A 21,782-nucleotide genomic window follows, 5' to 3' on the forward strand; every position below is an offset into this window, starting at 1 on the left:
CACACCAACTATAGTTACCAGAGATTGTAGAATAATTTTTGTGCTCTAGAGGCAGACTTTTGATGGAGTAACTCCTACAATCCATCATTTTCTCTTCTCTCCGTCTGCATCATACATCATTCTTGAACTTGATGACCAAACTTCCAGGTCTAAATTTCAGAATGCTTACACTTCTTCAGCTCTCCACTGTACTACTCCTTGATTTTGTGCACTGATATTAACTTTTTCAAAATACTCAAGCCTCTTTTAACAACATGTGGCATCTTTACACTGACAATCTTTCATCTTTGCAAGCTCTTCACTGAGATCTCACATAACAAAGGAAAGCCAATTTTGCATTCCCATGCTTCGGAAGGTGTAATATCCAGCCAGTTTTAGCTAGGGAGAGCGATCATTCCCCTTGCAGAAGAATATGTGGAAATACACGTGAATGCATTTCATAAGCACAGTGCAGTGGAAGAGTGATAGTGATGAAAAATATTATTTTTAATCTATAAAAACGTTTCACTGTTTCCACTGATTTAGAATCAACTATTTGAGTTTTGCTTAATTTTATTTATTAAATGGTACTTCAGAAAATAGCCTTTTTAGAATTATGAAATGGTATTTTCATAAACAATGGATAAAGTTAACTGTATCTAACCCAGAAGGGCCACTGGCTCATTAAAGTAACTAGAGCTTCCAGACAGCTCCATGAGAAGCCCATGCAGGAAGCCCAGGCGAGAGGTCAGCGTCTGTGACCGAGCTTTCAAGGTATTGCTGGAGCAGCAAATAAACATGCAGAAATGGATCTTGGTCCAAAGTGAAATAATAACCCTTTAACTAACACATGCAGCTTGACGTCAACTGGCAATGCTCAAGTACCTCAATCTAGCATAAGCTGGGCTTACCTTGTACAAACTTAACAAAAGCAAACCAACATAATCGGACAAAGAGAAACGTGCTATGTACCTCCTCGCAGAAATGTTCCCGTCCTCCACGGCAGGACTGTGGATCTCTAGAAAACTACCTTTAAAAGTGAGGAAACACCAAACTGGAGTGCAAAGGAAACCAACCACCCATACTGTCAAGCAGCCAACTCAAAAACTACTTGTTCAGGTTTAAAAACTTCAGTCTCTCCCAGCTGAGGTTTCCTCCATACTTTATGCAGAAAGGAGGTGCCAGCTATCCCATCTGAAGAGACGCAGGTGCCATTGCAAGGAGGTTATTATTCTCTTGAAGGTAACTTAGTACTAAAAAAGGAAAGAAAGATGGGGCAGTAAAGATAACTATCATTTAGGAGAAAAGGAAATGAGTCTTCTAATAACTCCTTTTTTAACGGATCCAGCTTTGTGGGCGGGGACATTACCTCCTGTCAGTTAATCAGCTCTTGTTCTAGCATCTTCTGAGGAGGCCACAGCATCCTGGACCTTTCAGCTCCTTAGGGGCAGAAGACCTGGACCCAGGGTCTTGCTCTGACAACCTCAGGGTTTCGCGTCCATAAACTATTTTCTCTGGGCCCAGATTTTCTTATTTGGAAAACCAGGAACACATGAGATGACATTTCTAAAAATATTTTGCGAACTCCACTGTGCTACACAAAAACAAGTTATCTTTGTAATATTGTCATTATTTTCATACATTACAACCTATTTAAACTTCCAACTGCCAGGTTTTACTTGCTTCTAAATGTATCCATGGTGCCATTACTTGACCCAAACAAGTGTTAGTGTGTCATATCAACTCTGATTAACCTTCACGGAATCCCTTTGACAGCATGTATTGATTTTAATGTCTTTATTCTCGACCTTTCAGGGGCTTCTGTGGTCCAGTTCCTTTGTATCTAGGATATAGATATCTCTCCTATATGTTCCCTGCTGATATGTGAAATCACAGCTTTTGTCAACTGTTTTACGCCGTGTGTGATATTTCAGTAATAAATATAGTGCTGGCAGGAGTAAGTCTGTTTCTGCTTTTGAATGATCTTTGCTGTATGTGACACAGTCTTTAGCTTTATTCTTTCACACATTTGCTAAACCTTTGAGGGAATTCCGAGTTACATTAATTTGAGAGGCAATTCTATTTATGTACTATAACATTTTGTCTTTCTTCCTTTCTTGTGTTGTAATTTTCAAACAAAACATATAATTAAGATTTGGGTTGTGAGTTCAATTAATTTCCATGATCATGAGAATCTATTAATGGAATTTTCATGGTTGGCAGAAAGGATATTATTGCAATATTATGGACATCAAGCGTGCTAATGAAGAAGAGAAGCGTTATGGAAAAAAAAGAAAAACCCTCCTCTTTCTTTTAAGATACACTTTGTACTTAATAAGAGTAAAGAAAAATAAAATCTTATCATTTATTACTTAACATTAATCAAAAAATATTATGCAAATGTAGTTGTGTATTTAAATTCTATTTATGGCCAAAGAACCAGTTCTCAAATGCTGGCCTAGTCACCCACTAGCAACTGGGTACTGGCTAAGTTCATTAATCTTTCTCAAGTTGAGTTTTCCCATCTCCAAGTGGAGAAAATAATAAAAACTGCCTAGCAGGGACAAGGGAAAATAAACATAATCTATTTTGATCACTCTTAGTACAGTGCACGGCCGCAGGTGCTCAATAAAGGTTATTTGATCATGTAACACAGAATTTCTGTCTATCATAACACACCTAAATAGTAACTCCAGTGTGCTTGGTTATAGTTTCAGTATTTCATTTGATATCAAGCAGTAAGTTGGGATTTGTAAGACTTGATATAACAATTATCATCATGGCTATCATATACGACTGAAAAAGGTTAAAAATTAAACAAAAAATGCCAAAGGTAATTAAGCCCCAAGTGGCTATTCTAAAATGATCTAATAATTTTACGTTAAAATAATTATAACCTCAAACTTCTAAGTCACTGCTGTGGTCTAGGCTTGAATCCCAGCAGTGGGACCTGGAACAGACCCTGACCCTCTCTCTCAGCCCATCTTCTCGCAGGTAGAAGGGAAAGAGTGAGCAGAATGGTGCCAGTTCTCCCTGAGGCCCACCCCTCTAGGGGCAGGCTCAGTACCCTCGGGCACTTTACCCTGGTCTGTCTCACTTTCCTTCATCCATAAGCACTGGTGTAGCAGAGTCACACTTACAGAGTTGTAACAGAATGAGAGCAGATAGATCGCACCCAGCTCTCAGCAAGTACTCAATAAAGAACGCCATTTCTCCTTATTTCTATTGCCATCCAGGGTTACTGTGAGCACTTTGTTATATGACACAGGAGTCCAGCCTATCATAACGTGCCTGGATAACAACCCGAGTTTGTCTAATGATAACCTCATTTCAGTAATTCATGTGACACTATGCAGTAAGCTAGGATTTATAAGACTTGATCTGACAATCATCATCATGGTTACCAGGTATTATCAAAAGAGGTTAAAAGCGAAACACATATGCCAAATATAGGTAACATAAAATAATTTAAATTTAATATAAATTTATATATCTATATAAATACAAATTATAAATTACACAAATATTAATATAAAAGTAACTTTAAATAGACTTGACTTGACTTGTTAATGGTATATTATTCAAGAATAGAAACATTTTCCTGGAGACTGTGACTTGATGCCAATAATGATGGTGACAATTTCTATTTCTGTTTGCCTATGTTGCTTTGTCACTGAGTAGGATATATAGACATGTATCTCATACGTTCTGTGTATCCTCCGAGACAGCCAGGTGTTTGCATTCGAGGATGCAGCCTGGAGATGCGAAACAGGGCCCCAAGTGTCCTGCCGACTCAGAGGCAGAGCTGGGGGGTGGCTTTTCCTCTCTCACCTGCTTACTCGCTCTGGGAGGCCACAGGCGTGAAGGGATGCTGTGGAGAGCTGGGGAGGAGCAGCGGGGACCGGAGGAACCCAGCACTCCTGCGGGTTCTAGACAAGCTCACTTGGAAGTGGGAGAAAATATCTGTCCATTAAGGATCCTGATGTACCTCATTCCAAACTCATCAGAGACCTCCGCCACCAGGGAAGGACACGTGTGCCACCAGGGTCCAGAGAAGGGGTACTAGGATCACAGAATCAGTCATTTCAGGGCCAGGGAACTTGGACTCTAGCTGGCTTTGCCCTGCACTTCGCGGAGGAAGACAGGGGCCCTGAGGATAGCGGTGGGCCTTGAAGTCACACAATTAACTGACTGCAAAAGATCCAGGCCCTCCCTCTGTATGCGTCAATCAGCTCCCCAAACAACCCAAGGCCCCATGGGCCCCCAAGCCTCCAACATCTGGAACTTACTTTTCTTTAACTTTACTTTTTATTATTTTATTTTGTCATGGTAAACATGACAAACATTTAACATGAGATCCACCTTCCTAAATATTTCAGGGCTCAGTACCGTGTTGTTGACAGAAGGCACAATGTTGTAGAGGATACCTCTAGAACGTGCTCACCTTGCTTAGATGAAACTTGATTTCCCCATTTCCCTCTCCATGCAGTCTCTGGCAGCCACACTTGCACTCTTTGATACTATGTGTCTGACTATTTCAGATACCTCCTGTAAGTGGACTCACATGGTATTTGTCTTTCTGTGACCGGCTAATTTCACTTCTAGCACCAATTTCACTTAATGTCCTCGAGGTTCGTTGATGTTGCCACACAAGGTAGAATTTTCTTCTTTTTTAAAGGCTGAGTGGTATTCCGTTATACATCTCTACTGCATTTTCTTTATCCATTCATCTGTAGATAGACATTTAGGTTGTTTCCGCATCCCGGCTATCGTGAATAGTGCTGCAATGAACATGGGGGTGCAGAGTGCTTTTCAAGATCCTGATTTCAATTCTTCTGGATGTGGAGAAATCGGAACCCTTGCATGCTTTGGATGGGAATGCAAAATGATGCAGCCACTACTGGAAACATCGTGGAGGTTCCTCAAACAATTAAAAATAAAACTACCATACGACCCAGCAAGCCCACTTCTACATATGTAAGCAAAAGAACTGAAATCAGAATTGTGAAGAGATATCAACATTTGGAACTTTAAGAACAGAGTTTCACAGAAAAAAACAAATGGCTCTCAATGAGGGTCTTTAACTGTCTGAACTGACCATCTCTTACTGAGATTTAAATAAAGGCATGGAGGTTTAATCAAAGACAAGGACGTATGAATTTCACAGGTGAAATATGGGAAATCTTTTCATGAAACTTCAGTTTAAAAATGGTGGCGCAAGAAAAGTTTCTCAAGTCTTTTTATCCCGTTCATACCTGAAATTGAAACCAACTCTTTTTTTATTGGCTGCTGTAGTGCTCAGGAAATTCAAATTGTTATACTTTTCACAAAGCTGTCCTTTACTGTGTAAATAACATTCCATTAGTATACAGTCATTTGTAATAAGCTTGGACTCAGAGAAGCAGCTGAAGCCCAGGAATAACAATTAAAGAAATGAGAGTAGGAAAGAGAACTCACAGGGAAGGTGAGACCTTGTGGCTGAACATCAGGGGCATCACCGCACCTGATACAGCAGCTCTAGGAGGGATGAATGATCACCTTCTTCTTAGTGGGGGAGACAGAGACTCAGAAATATCACCTGACTTGTCATCCAGCCAGATACCGGCAAGGAGATAATCAATTTCATGAATCCAAAATCCATAAATTATACTTACAGCCACTATCATTTTTTCCAATTTAAAATGTCCTTACATTTGTTTCTTAATTCTGTTTTTTTTTTTTTTTTTTTAAAGGAACAGATCTAATATGGAATCAGATTTGTTCTTCCCTATTACAGTAGCTTCTTTGGTTGGAGAGCCCTGCAGAAAATACATGGACTCCCGTATTTTTTTTTTTGGCTGTGTTGGGTCTTCGTTTCTGTGCGAGGGCTTTCTCTAGTTGTGGCAAGTGGGGGCCACTCTTCATTGCGGTGGGCGGGCTTCTCACCATCGCGGCCTCTCGTTGCGGAGCACAGGCTCCAGACGCGCAGGCTCAGTAGTTGTGGCTCACGGGCCCAGTTGCTCCGCAGCATGTGGGATCTTCCCAGACCAGGGCTCGAACCCGTGTCCCCTGCATTGGCAGGCAGATTCTCCACCACTGCGCCACCAGGGAAGCCCCCTTAATTCTGTTTTTTAATGTTTAATTTAATTTTTATTTTATATTAGAGTACAGTTGATTTACACTGTTGTGTGCCACTATCTTGGTAGAAGACAAAACATCAAAAACAAACATACTTCATGGCCAAAGATTTCTAAACTGCAACCAGAATATGATCAACATATTACTTTACCTAAATAGCTATTAGTTTTTTTTTAAAAATCTTACAAATTGAACTGATAGGATACATTTTCTAAGCAAAGAAACTAAGCCCCTCCTTCATTCTGCTTATGTCCCTCATTTGGCATTCCTGCCTTAGAAGAGACAGAAACTGGAATAAATAGAAAAACAAAGCCATGCAGGAAAAAAAATCAATGCTGCGTTTCTATCGTAAAAGAATAGATTGCTCCAGTGTACCATAATAACACCTTCCTGGAATTACATGGCCAGTAGATTAACTATGGTGGGGAAGAAAAAGAAAACGAAACTAAAATACCTAAAAACTTATATTAGGCTTCTTAGAAACATTCATGATATTACTCTGGATTTGAAAACTGATGTTATATTTTTTCATAAACCATAATTCTGTAAATTTAGACACAAATAAAGCCAAAATACATGAACATTTTGGAAAGACATTCAGTTTTTACATTTATAATCATATGTATCTCACACACACACACACACACACACTCCAGTGACTACGTAGGAGATAGCCTACTCTTTCCTTAATATAATTTTTCTTTCATTAAACTGTTTTTAAATGTAATAATTGAAGTCAGTTTGCAATAAGAAAATGAAAGACCTGAAATGTTTTCTGAGTTCTTCGTATTGCAAAGTTTTAGAGACTAAAGTGCAAGATCAACTCAGGTCATCCATCCCTGTGGTTTCCCAGCAGAGGAGACAAACCTTGATATGGGAGTGGAGATCCCAGTGTTAAATGTCGAGCCACCGGGAACAGGATGATATATTTCAGCAAAGAATAAATCTACCACATTTGAACTGTTTTCTAGAACATGTGACTGTTCACAGATTTACCTGCCACATTTTCATAAATAATTTAAAATCTTAGCATCTGAAATATCAATAAATACATCATCCTAAACTCGATACTAAGATTTTCCTTGGTTGAAAGCTAGTTCAGGGTGACCTGGAAGGAAGTGCCACTATAATCAGTGATAGATTCGATTAAAGTTACTGCAAACTTTGCCAGTGCAAAGGGGAAGAAATCTAATTGCAAATCCCAATAACAGAAATCTCCTTGGGTTGGACGTAATATCTGGCAAAGCATCTAATAATCCTCTTCTCTCCAAATTTCCCAAGGCTATCTGGAGTGTGTGGCCTTTGCATCTCACAAAAACAAACTTTACAGCAACACAGAAACATCCTAAGCCTCATGAGCCAAGGTTACAAAATTGCTGCAAAGACCAACTGGAAGACCAGTGAGGAAGGGCGCCAAGCCAGACCTGCTCAGGCTGAACCTCTCCACCAAAGCACCTGCACTGTCTTTGCAGCCACTCTGCACTGCCAGCCCCAGGGGCAGACAAATAAAGTGAAAGCCCAGCAGCCTTTGGTGCTCAATCATTCTGACAGATGACACAGGACGAGCAACAACAGGCCCTTGACAAGTGGAATTTTATTTGAGAGTTTAAAGTGTTAAGGGAAATAGGACCCGTTAAGGCAGAAGAAAAACAAAATCATCGTTTGTCTTTTATTCCCTCAGAATTGGCACCAAATGTGCTCTGACAATGGCCCCATAAAGGTTCTCAATCCTCAGTGTCTCAGGTTTGTCCACATTTTATAACTTAGCGCAGGCCCGGTATGATGACCTTATTCCATTTCCCAAACCAAATACAGTGCCCAGAGTTAAGCAGACTGAAGTTTCTGTACTAGCTCAGAAATGAGAACTGGAAAACTCCTGGGGCAGTATATCCCACATGAGAATATTTATTCCAATCAGCCTTCAGGATACTCTGAATTTCCAGTATCTCCTCCAGACATTTTCATTAACCAGAAAGACTTACGTGATTCACAGCATCTAGTGCCTCGATGTGTCATGTCTATGGAACATTTAATGTTTGCAGTATATCTAGTGTCTGCTGAGGATCTTGTGTTTGCAGAACGTCTTGTGTTTGCAGAGCATTCAGAGTTTGTAGGACACCTTGTGTTTCCAGAGCATCTAGTGTGTGCTGACTCTGGACTCCCAGCTCTAGACTGTGGGCTGGGGATGAGGAGGGCTACTCACCACACTACAGCCCGCACAGTCAGGACCATTCTCGCAGGTTCTGCGGCGAGCTTGAATGCCGCCTCCACACTGTGCTGTGCACCGTTCCCAGGGACCCCAGCCTGTCCAGAACATGTGTGGGGGGCACAGCAGATGCTCATTGCAGTATCTGTAATGAGGAAACCAAGAGGAAAAAAGCAAGGGTTTAGTGGAACGTGAGGCCACAGGCTTTCCACTCTCTGGCCCTGCACGGAATGTTGAACCCATGGGCATGCTCCGCGTGAGGCGCGTTTCGTGTTCTGGGTGGTCACCCAGGGAAGGAGGCGGATGTGGCGCTGGCCATGCTGTGTGTGCACAGACAATGGGATGCGGAGGAGACAATGAAAAAATGTTAGACTCACAATGCAGGATGGATCTTCCTGTGCAGCCAATTAGAGGAGAAACAAACAAAAAACCCTTCAAACAGACACTCAAAAAATGAGAACACATAGAAAATACCTAAGTAGGGCATGTATCTTCTAAACATAAACACTGAAAGATAAAGTAGGTTATGAATATAAAGGCAGCAAATTGTATTTGGAATTCATTTCTCATCCTTGAATCAAATAAAGCTGTAATCCTACTAATATAAGTCAAAGAAAAGTTAGTCTAATTTTAGCATGAAGCTTCAAGTCACATACTGCCAAGTTATTGTATTTTTAAATTTATTTGTAGACTCTCAGAATGATGTCCAGCTACCTTAATTTAGATGACCACCTGTTGCCCAAAAAGAGTTGAATTACTATTGACAATTAGTCCTATTTTTTAGTGATTGACTATACTTCTACATGTACATTCATACTGCCAATTTTTAGCCAAATATACATGGCTTTCCTTAGCCTTAGAAGGATCAAATTTCTCCTCATCTTTAATACTACAAGTGAAATAAAGCGAAGGGAGGGAAACAAACAAAAAATAAGAAGGAAACAACCTGTGAGTCTGTTTCTGTTTTGTAAATAAGTTCATTTGTATCATATTTTAGATTCGGCATGTAAGTGATATCATATGGTATTTGTCTTCCTTTCTGACTTACTTCACTTAGTATGATAATCTCTAGGCCCATCCATGTTGCTAGAAATTGCATTATTTCATTGTTTTTTATGGCTGTGTAGTATTCCATTGTATATGTATACAACATCTTCTTTATCCATTCATCTGTCCATGGACACTTAGGCTGCTTCCATGCCTTGGCTATTGTAAATAGTGCTGCTATGAAGTGGGGTGTATGTATCTTTTTGAATTAGAGGTTTTTTCCTGGATATATGCCCCAGAGTGGGATTGCTGGATCATATAGCAATTCTTTTTTTATTTTTTTAAGGACACTCCATACTATTCTCCATAGTCAGAAAACACTATCTTAATGAGCAAAAAATAGAGGTAAACAGCTGATTTCCAGAATGTAAGAGAGGTAATTCGGGGAACGTAGTTTCCTGACAGCAAATGTTGATACGATTCAACCGTCTTCCCATCAAACCAGGGACATTTAATGAAGAATGTGATGGATTCCGTAACAGGTACAGCCATGAAAAGCAAGAAGCCAGGCCAAGCTGAAGGGAGTCAACAGGATGAAGCAAGTGAGCATCAGTGGGCATTCTGGAAAAGAACAGAAGGTAGGAGTGGGAAGAATGAAGTAAAAAGGGGATTGAGGGGCTTCCCTGGTGGCGCAGTGGTTGGGAGTCTGCCTGCCGATGCAGGGGACACGGGTTCGTGCCCCGGTCCGGGAGGATCCCACATTCCGCGGAGTGGCTGGGCCTGTGAGCCATGGCCGCTGAGCCTGCGCGTCTGGAGCCTGTGCTCCGCAATGGGAGAGGCCACAACAGTGAGAGGCCCGCGTACCACGAAAGAAAAAAAGGTGATTGAGGAGAAGTGAATAGAAAAAGGCAAAAGGAGTGGAATGATCTATCTTTACATGAATAGGGTGGAAGAATTTGAACTTTATTTGCAAGGAAGCAAGGAAATCCCACCAAGCTCCAGAGACAAAATAGCACCGTCAGAGTTAGAGTGAAGGCTGGACTACAGGAGTTGGTGTCTCCTCATCCTGCTGGCGCCGGACCCCCTGAGGTGAGAGGAGCTCTCCATGCCTGAGTGAGGGGTCTGAGCCTCCAAAGGCTCAGGGTGAGGGGTCACGTGCAGGATGAGTTTCTGGAGCAGATGCCGGCCAGGAGGGCATAGATGCCAGCCACCTGAGGGAGAGATAGCCCAAGGTGAACAAAGAGGGTGGTGATGGCAAGGGAAGGGACGGGACATCACATCCATGGCATCTGGTAGAATGGGAAAAGATGGCAGCCGTGTGGACGTACAGAAAAGCAAATAAGTAAACAGCAGAGTCCAAAGTCAGCCTCTCAAATGTAAGAAGGAGGCATGCTTACTTCTAGGGAGAGAGGGTTGATATCTCACAGTGGAAGGAGCCTTCAGAGAGTCGAGAACCAATCAGGAAAATGGTTAGGTCTCTAAATCTCCACATGAAAGAGTAGCCAGTGCAACTGAATACTTATCACTCTTCCTTGTGTGCTTGATTGTTTAAGACAGATAGTCCTCTGGGGCCCTGAGTCTGGGAGCTCAGGACTCTGGACAGTTTCACATGTGGGAAGGAAGGGGAAGGAGGCTTCTAATTAAGAGAGTGTGACCTCTAGATAGAAGAGCCAAAACAACACTGAGGACACAATAGATGAAAAGCATCTGACCTCAGGAAGCCTGTGCAGATGTGTAGAGTTACCATAAGTAAAGCAAAGCATCCTGACTCCTTAGTGATTATTAGCATACATGTTGGTGCAAGGATCGTTCTGTGAAGCAAATGCCATTTGTTTTAAGAACGTGTTTGGAAGAAGTAAGTCAAGAAAGCTCAGAATATCAGAACTTTCAGCATTTAATTCAAAATATCCATGTGTAGCTTCTCTCATTGTGGATAGAAGGCCACCTCCTGTTTCCAAGGTGATTTTGCCCATATTTAAAAAGGAGCCCTTGACTCCTTGACATGAATTTCAGCTTGCAGAAACAAAAACAAACCAGCAATAAGAGTAGGGAGGGCAAAGGAAAATCTTACCAAAAATACTTATAAAACCCTCGACTTTTAATAAAAGGCACAGCAACTGAGCTCCCACTTCCCCACAGCAAAATAAATCGTAATGCATAAATCCTTTCTCATCTCTGCCTACAGCAGGCCCTCCCTTGAACACGCTCAGCGTATTATTACAGCTGAAAGTCCACAGCTGGATAATTTGATAACTGCGTGTAGCATAGAAATTTCAACCAGTGTTATAAATGATTTACCTGGCCTCATTTTTAGGTGGTCAACAATGTGCTTTCCCCCTTCTCTTTCTCTTTCTATAGTAGTCCCATGACAAAAGGCACACCAGGATATGTGACTGTCGCTCTCTGCAAGGGAGGTCAGAGGGAACTAGAAATTGCCAGTTTGTCCCTTTATGTCTGGATTTCACTCACGAATTCAACCTGGGAGAGTCTGCTCAGAGGCTAAGCCCTTACAAGCTCCTAACTCTGGATTCTCTGCAATTTCAAGGGAGTGCTGTCCCTCTGCCCCCCTAACTCCTTCACCCAACAAACACGTGCCACTGAGAGACGTACCTCTTGTTAAACTCCTGATTGGGCCTCTAGTGTCACAAACAACAATGGGCATCTAAACTTAGTTACCTTGGTGACTCTGGGTGTGCAAGGATTTTTATTAATTTATGGATAAAATAGCTACACAGTAGACCAGCCACTGGTTCCTCATTCTCTAGTCCTTAACACACAGCTGGCTTTTATCAAATGATAAGCTAAACAGTTTTGAAATTTTATTTGCTCTCCTGGACCTCTAGCTTCTTAAAGCACTGACAGTCACAGATACATTTCATGATGCATTAAAAATTAAGATTTTAATTTTACCCATGACTACTCATTCTCATTTTGCACTTTAAAAATGAATTAATAGCCCAGCAATATTTCTCCATAAATTATCCATTTTTCCACAAACCTACTCTCTGTGAAGAGCATTGTCTTTCACAATCCTGTATAGACTAGACTTTCAATACTGTATCATGTTCCTTGTCCTATTTCTTCATGCTACAAATTGTGTTCTGCTGTGGTTCAATCCACGTTGGTTTCTCACGGAAACCTCTGTTAGCCTGAACCAATCAGAGCACTGTTAGAACTATTTTCTTCTCGGTTTGCTTTAAGTGATTGTTCCTTGGCTGGGCCACACTGGGATAATGGAATCTTTTGTGGCACCAGAGAAACCGTACATGTATTGAGTCCTCCATAATATTATTTTTTACCCCAAGGGAAAGCTAAGGGAACCAGTAGGATAGAGTGATGATAATGACTTGCAAAGAGCATCACTTTGGTTCATCACAGGATTAAGTAAACTTGCCCATGAAGACGAAGAAAAATCATATAATAAACCTCCTTGGTTCCTGGGTCTCTTAACTTTGGTAATGCAGTGGAAAGAGTCTAGCATGGTCTTCATAAGCCTTGCTTCCTGGAATTCACACCCTGTGTAAACCCCTCCCACTCAGTGTGGGTGGGACCTGGAACTTGCTTCTAACCAATAGAATATGGCAAAGATGACAGGCTGTCTCTCCCATGAATATGTTACATAACAGTGTAATGTCCTTCTTTCAAGGAATTCTCTCCCTTGCTGGCTCTGAAGTAGTAAGCAGTCAGATGCGAAAGGCCCAGGTGGCAAGGAATTGTGGGCAGCTTCTGGATAACAGCTTCAGTCCAACGACACGGAAGGAACTGAATGTGGCTGACAACCACGGGATTTAGGAAGCAGTCCCCTCCCCTCTCCTACTGAGCCTCAGATGTGACCACGGCCACAGTCTACACCTTGGTGCACGCTTGTGAGATCCTGAAGCAAAGGACCCAGGTAAGCTCTGTCCAGACTACGAAACCACAGAAACTGTGAGCCAATAAAGCATGTGGTGTTGTAGGCAGCTAAGTGTGAAGTAGTATTATTATGAATGACAGCTAAGACAGATTTTGGCACCTAGGCATGTAGTGCTAGTGTAAGAAATATCTAAAAATATGAAAGAGGCTTCAGGACTAGAGAATGAGTAGAAACAAGCAGAATTTTGAAAAGCATGGTAGAGAAAACCCAAATCACCTTGAACAGACTGTTAGTATACATGTAGACTTTGAGGATGCTGCCAGTGAAGGTTTAGAAGGAGATAAAATAAAGAAGTAAAGCTCAACAACAACAAAGCAAACCCAATTAGAAACTGGGCAAAGGCCTAGACATTTTCAAAAAAGGTATACAGATGGCCAATAAGCACATGAGAAGATGCTCAACATCATTCATCTTAGGGAAATGTAACTCAAAACAACGAGACACTTTATACTTGCTAGAATGGCTATAATCAAAAAATGAAAAATAACAGGTGTTGGCAAGGATGTAGAGAAATTGGAACACTTGTACATAGCTGGTAGGGATGTAAGTGATGAAGCCAATGTAGAATACAATTTTGCAGTTGCTCTAAAAGCTAAACATGGAATTAATATATGACCTAGCAATTCTATACATATATATACACACACACTCCTACATATATACACAAAAGAACTGAAACAAGGACTTGAACAGATACTTGCATGCCAGTGTTCATGGCAGCATCACTCACAGTAGCCAAAAGGTGGAAATAACCCAAATGTCAACTGATAGGTAAATGAGTAAACACAATATGATGCAGCCATGCAGGAGAATATTATTCAGCCTTAAAAAGCAATGAAGTTCTTATACATGCTACAAAATGAATGAACTTTGAAAACAATATGCTAAGTGAAATAAGCCAGACATAAAAATATTGTATGATTCTACTTATATGAAATCTCCTAAATAGGTAAATTTATAGATTAAAGGTTATCAGGGGTTGGAAGGAGGAAATAATAGGGAGTTATTGCTTTTTGGTTTCAGAGTTCCTGTTTGGGGTGATGCAAAAGTTTTGGAAATAGTGTTATGGTTGCACAATACTGTAAATGTAATTATGCCACTGAACTGAACAGTTAAAAATGGCGAATTTTATGTGTTTTATATATATATATATATATATATATATATATATATATCTTTAGCTCAATAAAGAAACTAAAAGAAGATAGGATCATTATTAGAAGCTAGAAGAAGGGAGACCCTTGTCATACAATGAAGAGAGCTCCCAAATTTGTTACCACAGTTATATGGAAAGCAGAATACGTAAGAGTGACTTGGGTTATATAGCTAAGGAAATTTCCAAGCAAAGTGTTGAAGGTGCCACCTGGTTTCTTCTTGCTGCTTATAGTAAAATGTGGAAGGAAAAATAATTGAGGGAAGCAATATTAAATGGAAAGAAACAGGTCTGGATGGTTTTGGAAATTCTTGGCCTCTCCTGATGGCAAAAGATGCTAAAACAAAGAAGCAGCTTCTGAGCACTGTCAGGAAAGGTGGACATAGAGTAAAAAGCTGAGGATGTGACTGTACAACCTTTTGTTAAAACCTCAGAAACATCAAAAGATCAGAGTAGTGTTCAGTCATACAAGGAGTCCTTTCAAAAGGTCAAGAGCAAGAGTTGCAGATCCTTTCAGTCACAAGCAAGCTGGAGGGTGTTGTCCCTCAGCCATCTCAGCAGGAACCCCAGGTAGAGAAGGGCTATCTCAAAAAGATCTATGGGTGTAGATCTCTTCAGCGGAGTAAACCCCAAGGAAATTCACAGAAGACTTATAGAGTTTATTTCAGCAAAAAGATCGCCAGCTTAGACTGAAATGTATGGAGAAAGTACAAATGAAATGAGGTTGTTGGAAACCCAGACTTGTACTGGCAGGAAGCAGGCTGATTAAACTGCCCAGCTGGAAGCACATGCTACCTTTCATGAGAAAGGAAGGATGATTCAGGAAACAGAAGTGAGAGCCCAGAACACAGAGCTAAGAATTGTGGCCAAGCCTTGAAACTTAATCAAGCAACTCCATACACTTGTCTGAATAGATTTCAGAATTTCAATGGAAATTTCTTTGTACTTTCCGTTTCCCCCCTTTTTCAACAGAACTATCTGTAGCTGTAATCCTTTGCCTGTCCCACCATGGGTTCACTGGGTGTGTTGGTGGCAGATAACGTGTCTCTCATTTTAAAGATGGACAGACTGAGATGAACTACACCCAGGAAGGCTCATTCACATATGGGTCTGACTTAAATAAGGTTCTGGACTTTGGGGAAATGATTGAATGGTATAAAATTCTGTGGAAACTTGGGAGGGGAGAAATGCATTTTGTACATGTCAGGGACACATAATCGACGCTGGCAGATAAACTATATGGTGAGCTCAATGATCCCTGCCCTTCTGATGTTCGTATCCCGTGTCATGTCCCCCTCTTGATTGAGGACTGGGTCTGTAACTTTCTTCTAGCCAATAGAATATGGAATGGTGGTGGTTTGTCGCCTTTGTGATGACATTACATAGGAGAGTGATGTCCATTTTGCAAGGAGATTCTCTTCCTTGCTGGATTTGAGGAAGCAAATGACCATATTGGGAAGGCTCACTTGGCAAGAAACTGAGGACCGTCTCAGGCTGACAACTAGTGAGACGCCGAGATCCCAGACTGACAGCCCACAAGGCACTGAATGCTGATAACAACCACATGATCTTGGAAGTAAATCCTTCCTCAGCTGAGCCTCAGATGAGACCACAGCTCTGGCTAAGCAGAGAGCCCAGATGAGTCATGTAGGAACTCCTGGTCCACTGAGACTTGAGTTAATAAATGTGTGTTGCTTTAAGCCATTAAGTTTGTGTCACGCAGCAGGAGAAAACAAATACAGACAATGACATTTGCATTTTGATAATATTTATACACAGAGATCCATTGCTTCATCCTTGCTGGTAGCCTTTTTAGGAGTCAGTGCTTCTATTCAGTTTCTGCTACTCAAGAAAATCACTTTCCAGGAAGTTTCAGAACAGAAAAACAAAATGCCCATGCCTTTTAAAGTACAGCTAGAATATAAGTTACATATTTTCTTTATCCATTATGTAGAAAAAATGATGTAGCTATTTCTGAGATCTCTGTTGCAATAAAGCTCTCATTGGATTTTTCATATATTGGAGATTTTATCCCAAATCAAAAGTCACTGACTGTAGTCCTAACATTAACTTCGGGACTTTCCCAGGAGAGCCAATTTATTCATTGGTGGCCACTCAGGAGTTCTTTATGGTTGACGGTGTTCAAATAAACACAATGTGATTTTATTAATGATTGTGTATGTCTAGTCCATCGTCTTTTGTACCTTCTCAGGGAGACAAGGCTCTCCTTTAATCTCGAGTTTAGTTCTCAAATTTCCCTTTTTTCAGAATCAGAATGGTATTTCTTTATATTACTTAGGTAGACAGACTTCCTGCATAACATGGCAAAGAAACCTAAGAACCGTTTGTTTGTGAAGACCAAGAAACTGATATCGTGTGTTTGTCTTTTCTAGTTTTCATTATTTTCTTGAATCCTCCCTAGAAAGGCAGTTCCAAAGGGAGACTTCCCCGGGCCACAGGCCTTGTTCTTATCATCCAGGCATCTCTTACTTAAGTCCCAATGTTCCCTTCTTAAGCAAATATTCATCTAGCCCAAATGAGTGTTTCTTCTGTAAAATAAGAATATTTTAAGTGTAAGTTCCCCAAACACATTAGCCATCCTGATCTCTTTCTGAAAATGAAGCTTTATGAACACTCGTAAATGGATACAGAACATACACCTATGTTAACCACAGAATTAACCAGCTTCTTCCTTCCTGCGTGCTCAGCCTGGGAAAGGTGATAACAGGTGTGAGGTTGTGGAGGTGCCGTGATCTTAGGAGTGGCTTCGCACAGATGAAGGCGACTTTGCCTGAATGGGCTCTATTACGTGACAACGTACAGCATTTTACAACTTCCAACCAATTTAAATCTTATAACCCTGGGAAATAGCAGGGAGACAACTTCCCCATAATCGGCTTTCCCACTTATCAACTGGGGTCAGATTGGAAATGACAAGCTTATGCAAGTCTGTCACTGGGGACTACTACAAAAGCGACCCACCCTGCTTTGTAAAAGTCATCCTTCATTTTTCTCTCTGAGTCAAAAGAACAAAGTCTTAATTGGTGATTTAGGAACACAGTGAAGAAAGAAAAAAAAAATGATTCCAGTTAATTTCAGGTTGTGATAAGTATTTAGTAAAGAGTTACCTATACACTAAGCCTGTGGTTTTGTCTATATAAATATTAATCACATAGCAAATAACTGCATACAGTATTTTCCGGAGACTCCCACTGAACCCATTTCACTGGCTATAAGCCTTACTACATTTTAATTAAAAAGTACTGAAAGCCAGCTTGTTTCTCATGGATCAATAGGATAAGTTTATGTGATATGGGGAGTAAGAATCCTGAAAGTGATGTGAAATTCACCTACTTGGATTTTCTCCCATAAACGAGAATGTACTTTAAATATGCAAGAAAGAGTCAATTATGACAACTGTAGATTTTATGAGGCCAAAACCAAATGTCTGAGTCTATAGAAAGCAACAAACTGTTAAATGCGAGACTGAACTCAAATGTCCCTATGATGTGTGGAAAGCTTAAAATACACGTGGAAAAGGATCCCCCCTTCTGGGTTGTCCTGCAGCTTCACTGAGGGTACCTGTTAATAGACAAGTGCATAGTTGTAAATATAACCAAAATACTGACTATGTTCTCACCTACATGCCAGTGCTTAATTTACTTACCTCATCCGAGCAATACCATCTGGACCCAGGACCAGCTCAGGCCCTATTCAGGATTGGAGGTTTGAGACTTGAATTCAATTCTAGTTGAATTCTAACAAGAACAATCATTCTCCAGCAGACCCATAGGCTTAGTCTCTGGGGAGCCCAGCACAGAGATGCCCACTGTCCTTGCATCTCCAGTCCCTTGGAAACTGCTCAGCTGAATGAACTATGCAGGCTCCACGGCGGCCCAAGGGTGCTGTCAACCCCAAGCTTTGGTCAAAATTAAAGAATGCCAGAAAAAGAGGAGGGTCATTCAGCTCAACAGAAAGGGATGCCACAGATAAGCCGAGCCGGATCCAAAACTGAAGCTGCAGGGGAACCGACCACACTGGGATGACAGTAAGCGCGAGAATGGCGATGCCGGGAGCAGAGAGGGTACATACCTTTCCTCGCGGTTCTGTCCCACACACACCCGGCCCCCGTGTCGCGGAGTAGGGTTGCTGCAGGACCTCTGGCGCACCTGGAAGCCGATCCCGCAGGTGGTGCTGCAGGGAGACCACAAGGTCCAGGGGGTCCAGCCTCCACTCCTGGGGGAGGAAGCCACGGGGTCATTGGGTCCAACTGGCTCGGAGCCCAACCTCTGTCTGCACCCGCCCCCAAATTCACACGTTCCCGACACGGACCACTGACTGTGGGCTGTGAAGGAAAAGCCCGCAAAGAGCCATGGGCATAAAGGTCCTATCCAGGAACCTCAATCACTGTGAGGTTTTCTTCCCCACGTATCTGATTTTAGAATCAAAATAGAAAATCTGAGAGTCAGGTTTTAGCAATATTAGGAGCAATTAAGAAAGTTTAGTTATGAAAACATTAAACTATAAACTAATGAAAAATAATGTTATTTCACCGAAAAGCAGTTAGAGATGAATCCCTGAAACCTGAGAGTTTATGAATTTAGTTGACTTGTACCATGTCAGTTATCATCTATGAAAACTGCACATTTGAACAAAATACTCATCTAAATGTTTAGTTTAAAAACCTGTTAACATTAGTGAAAATCAGTAACTTTCTCGATGGCATTCACATTGATAAAGAGCACCGTAATGTGCGAAGTTTTAAAACAAGCTTTATTAAAAATGAAGAATGGGTATTTTAAATTCAGATTCTTGGCTATTTTCTTGCAATTTGACAAAGACGTAGTATATAAATAGGAAGTGCAAATTGCATATATCTTTATGTTGTTATACATATAAAATAAGGTAGATATATTAAAAATGTAAAATAAAAGAAAATGAACCATTTTTATAAAAGTGGTTTACAAAATAAACTGCTACTAGCAGCTAGAGAAAATTTTTGTTTGATATTGTATTTTTTCCATAACATGGCTGCAGGTAGAATATTTATAATTTAAATATCTCCCTTAGCAGTTTGTCCCTGCTGTTTAAAAACAAGCTATAGGAATAAAAAATTTTTTTAAGTATTAAAATATCTGTTAAATAGAGTCCAAACTCCCACATAGATGGTTTACGGCGTGTAGAATTTTTTTTATTTCTCTAATTGCATATGTGTTTCTAAATAGCTGTTACCCTCATCTATAGGATTTATAGTTCCACTGAAAAAAGTCAACTCACATGAATTCTTATTTTACTTTATATGTTCCTTTAAAAGCATGGCGGTCCACAGCTCAAGGTACAAACAACAAATTACATATGTAACTTCTAACACAATTTCAAATGAAAGTTCCTCTGAGAAAATATTTAGTGTATTTCATATTTCCCTACTTTATTTTCTGAAACTTAAAAATAATCTCAATAAAATATAAAGTGATACCTCGATGTACAATACAATAACAAAGCTGCTTTGTGATAATTTAACCAAAATAACACAAAATAAGACAGACTTCCCAATTTGCTTCTAAAAGTAATTAGTATCTTATACGTCATTACCTACACAATTTTAAAAAGTATCCAAGTAATTCATTGAATTACATGCAAAAATAGCAATTTCAACATGAATAAAATGACATTTTTACTTTCAAAGTTTCTTTATCTATGAAAAAAATGGTTAGATAATGCAGGAAACACTGCTTCCAAAATTGTTTGGAAATTCTTAATTTCCTAAACCTTTTAACAAACGTGACATCTGATGATATAGTCTACTTACAATCTATGGAACCTGCTGTATACAGGGAGGTAGGTAAGTGGAAGTGTTTGTAAATAATAGGAGTATAATACCTGAGGGAATAAATGAATATATTGTCCATGAGTGTGACTATTCTACGGAGCTGGGTTTGCACAACTTAGAAACACTGCTTAGCGGCAGATGTAGTAGCAGGCAACCAAAGAAGTAAGCATATATCAGCAGATGGATCATTTTTGTGATTAAGTCAGTCCAAAACAATCCACTTATGCATTTAAAACATCACTAAAGCAGGTTCGTTTATTTGAATTTTAGTCTTGAAATAACCACTAATTGTACCACGGCTCTGCTTAGTGAATGACATTCCACAGCTAGAACCAGAGCCGAGGAGGTATCGATAAACAAGTCACAGTGAGGCCTGTGATAGTCCTTGTTTTCCATGAAACAATATAAAAAAGAATATTACTCATTGACTATAATCTTCCAACAATAACACTTCTATGACTTCTATAAAGTTTCTGCCAGGCATCAGTGGAAACCAACTTAGCTTTCTAGAAATAATGCAGCACATAATGCAAGGTTGATATGTTGTAGTTTTCTGTAATAACACAAATAATGTCATCTCTGTAGCCCTGATGGGCTCCTTTCAACTTTGTGCAGTGATCTGAGCTGGCCTATGGAAAAGGTGAGCAGAGGGCAAAATCCGCCCTTGTGGCTTGCCTTTCCTTATCTGACGGACCTTCTCCTCTTGGGCAGGCAGAGCCCTCACGCCCTGGGTTCCCGTATGGTGTGGTCACCCAACGTGCTTTTCAGTGTTAGTGATGTCACAGACAACTCGCCCAGAGGTCTCTGCGTTCTAAATAGGCTCCTGGAGAGAAGATAACACTTAATAAAAATATCCTACATGAAGTGAGGCGGAGGAGTTCGGAGACTGATCCAAGAAGCTTTCCTGGTGCTGGCTTTTTAAAATTTTTTATCTTTTTTACTGAAGTGTAATTTACTTCCAATGTTGTGTTAGTTTCAGGTGTCCTGGTGCTTGTTTTAAAATATGAAATATTGCTGTGGTCACAGTGCTATAGGTGATGCAGGGAAGGGAGGACCCAATTGAGTATAGTTGTAAAAGAAAAATCAAACAAACAACAACAAAACAATATACAAAGGAGACAGGAAACCTACTCCACGGATCACACTGTTTGAACCATTCTCTGGCAGATGTTAGCTGAGCTGGGACATTCGGAGCAGAGCTGTGTGATTAAGGACTTGGCTTCTATCTCGCAGCTACTGGGAGATAGTGCGCAGTAGTGGACGCTGTGGTCTGCCTTTCTCCAGATGCTGAGGGTGTTGGCGGTTACGACTCTCAAGTGAGAGGATCTAACAGCATCAAAGAGCTGCCAGCTCTGGAGCTTCCTGTGCGACCAGCTGAGGTCTTTGTGCGGCCTGCAGCCCAGCTCTGCCCAGCTTCCTGCTCCCCTCCCCCACCCCAGCTGCAGATGCTCAGAGCCCTCTGCAGTTTCATTCCTGCACACAGATGATCTCGCTGTCACTGGTTCTCTGGACCAACCCAGGATGGACACAGGTTTTGCTCCTAGAGAAAAGTCCCCTAAAAAGGTATAGGTAAGGACTTCCCTGGCGGTCCACTGGT

The 21,782-nt window shown here is 40.8% G+C and overlaps 1 protein-coding gene across 7 annotated transcripts in view; it reads right to left on the reverse strand.

Annotated features, from left to right (window-relative positions):
- SEMA5A (semaphorin 5A) overlaps positions 1 to 21,782 on the reverse strand; it is a 477,675-nt gene that overhangs the window by 53,509 nt on the left and 402,384 nt on the right. For all 7 annotated transcript variants that reach the window (XM_027125304.1, XM_027125302.1, XM_027125301.1 and 4 more), the window contains 2 exons: positions 18,448 to 18,591; positions 8,300 to 8,447 (listed from right to left, as the gene is read on the reverse strand). In XM_027125304.1, coding sequence (XP_026981105.1) covers positions 8,300 to 8,447; positions 18,448 to 18,591 — 292 coding nt within the window. The remainder of the gene's footprint in view (positions 1 to 8,299; positions 8,448 to 18,447; positions 18,592 to 21,782) is intronic.

This window comes from Aethalodelphis obliquidens, unplaced genomic scaffold, assembly GCF_003676395.1.
Source record: "Aethalodelphis obliquidens isolate GAN/ISIS:26980383/991018 unplaced genomic scaffold, ASM367639v1 scaffold29, whole genome shotgun sequence".
NCBI lineage: Eukaryota > Metazoa > Chordata > Mammalia > Artiodactyla > Delphinidae > Aethalodelphis > Aethalodelphis obliquidens.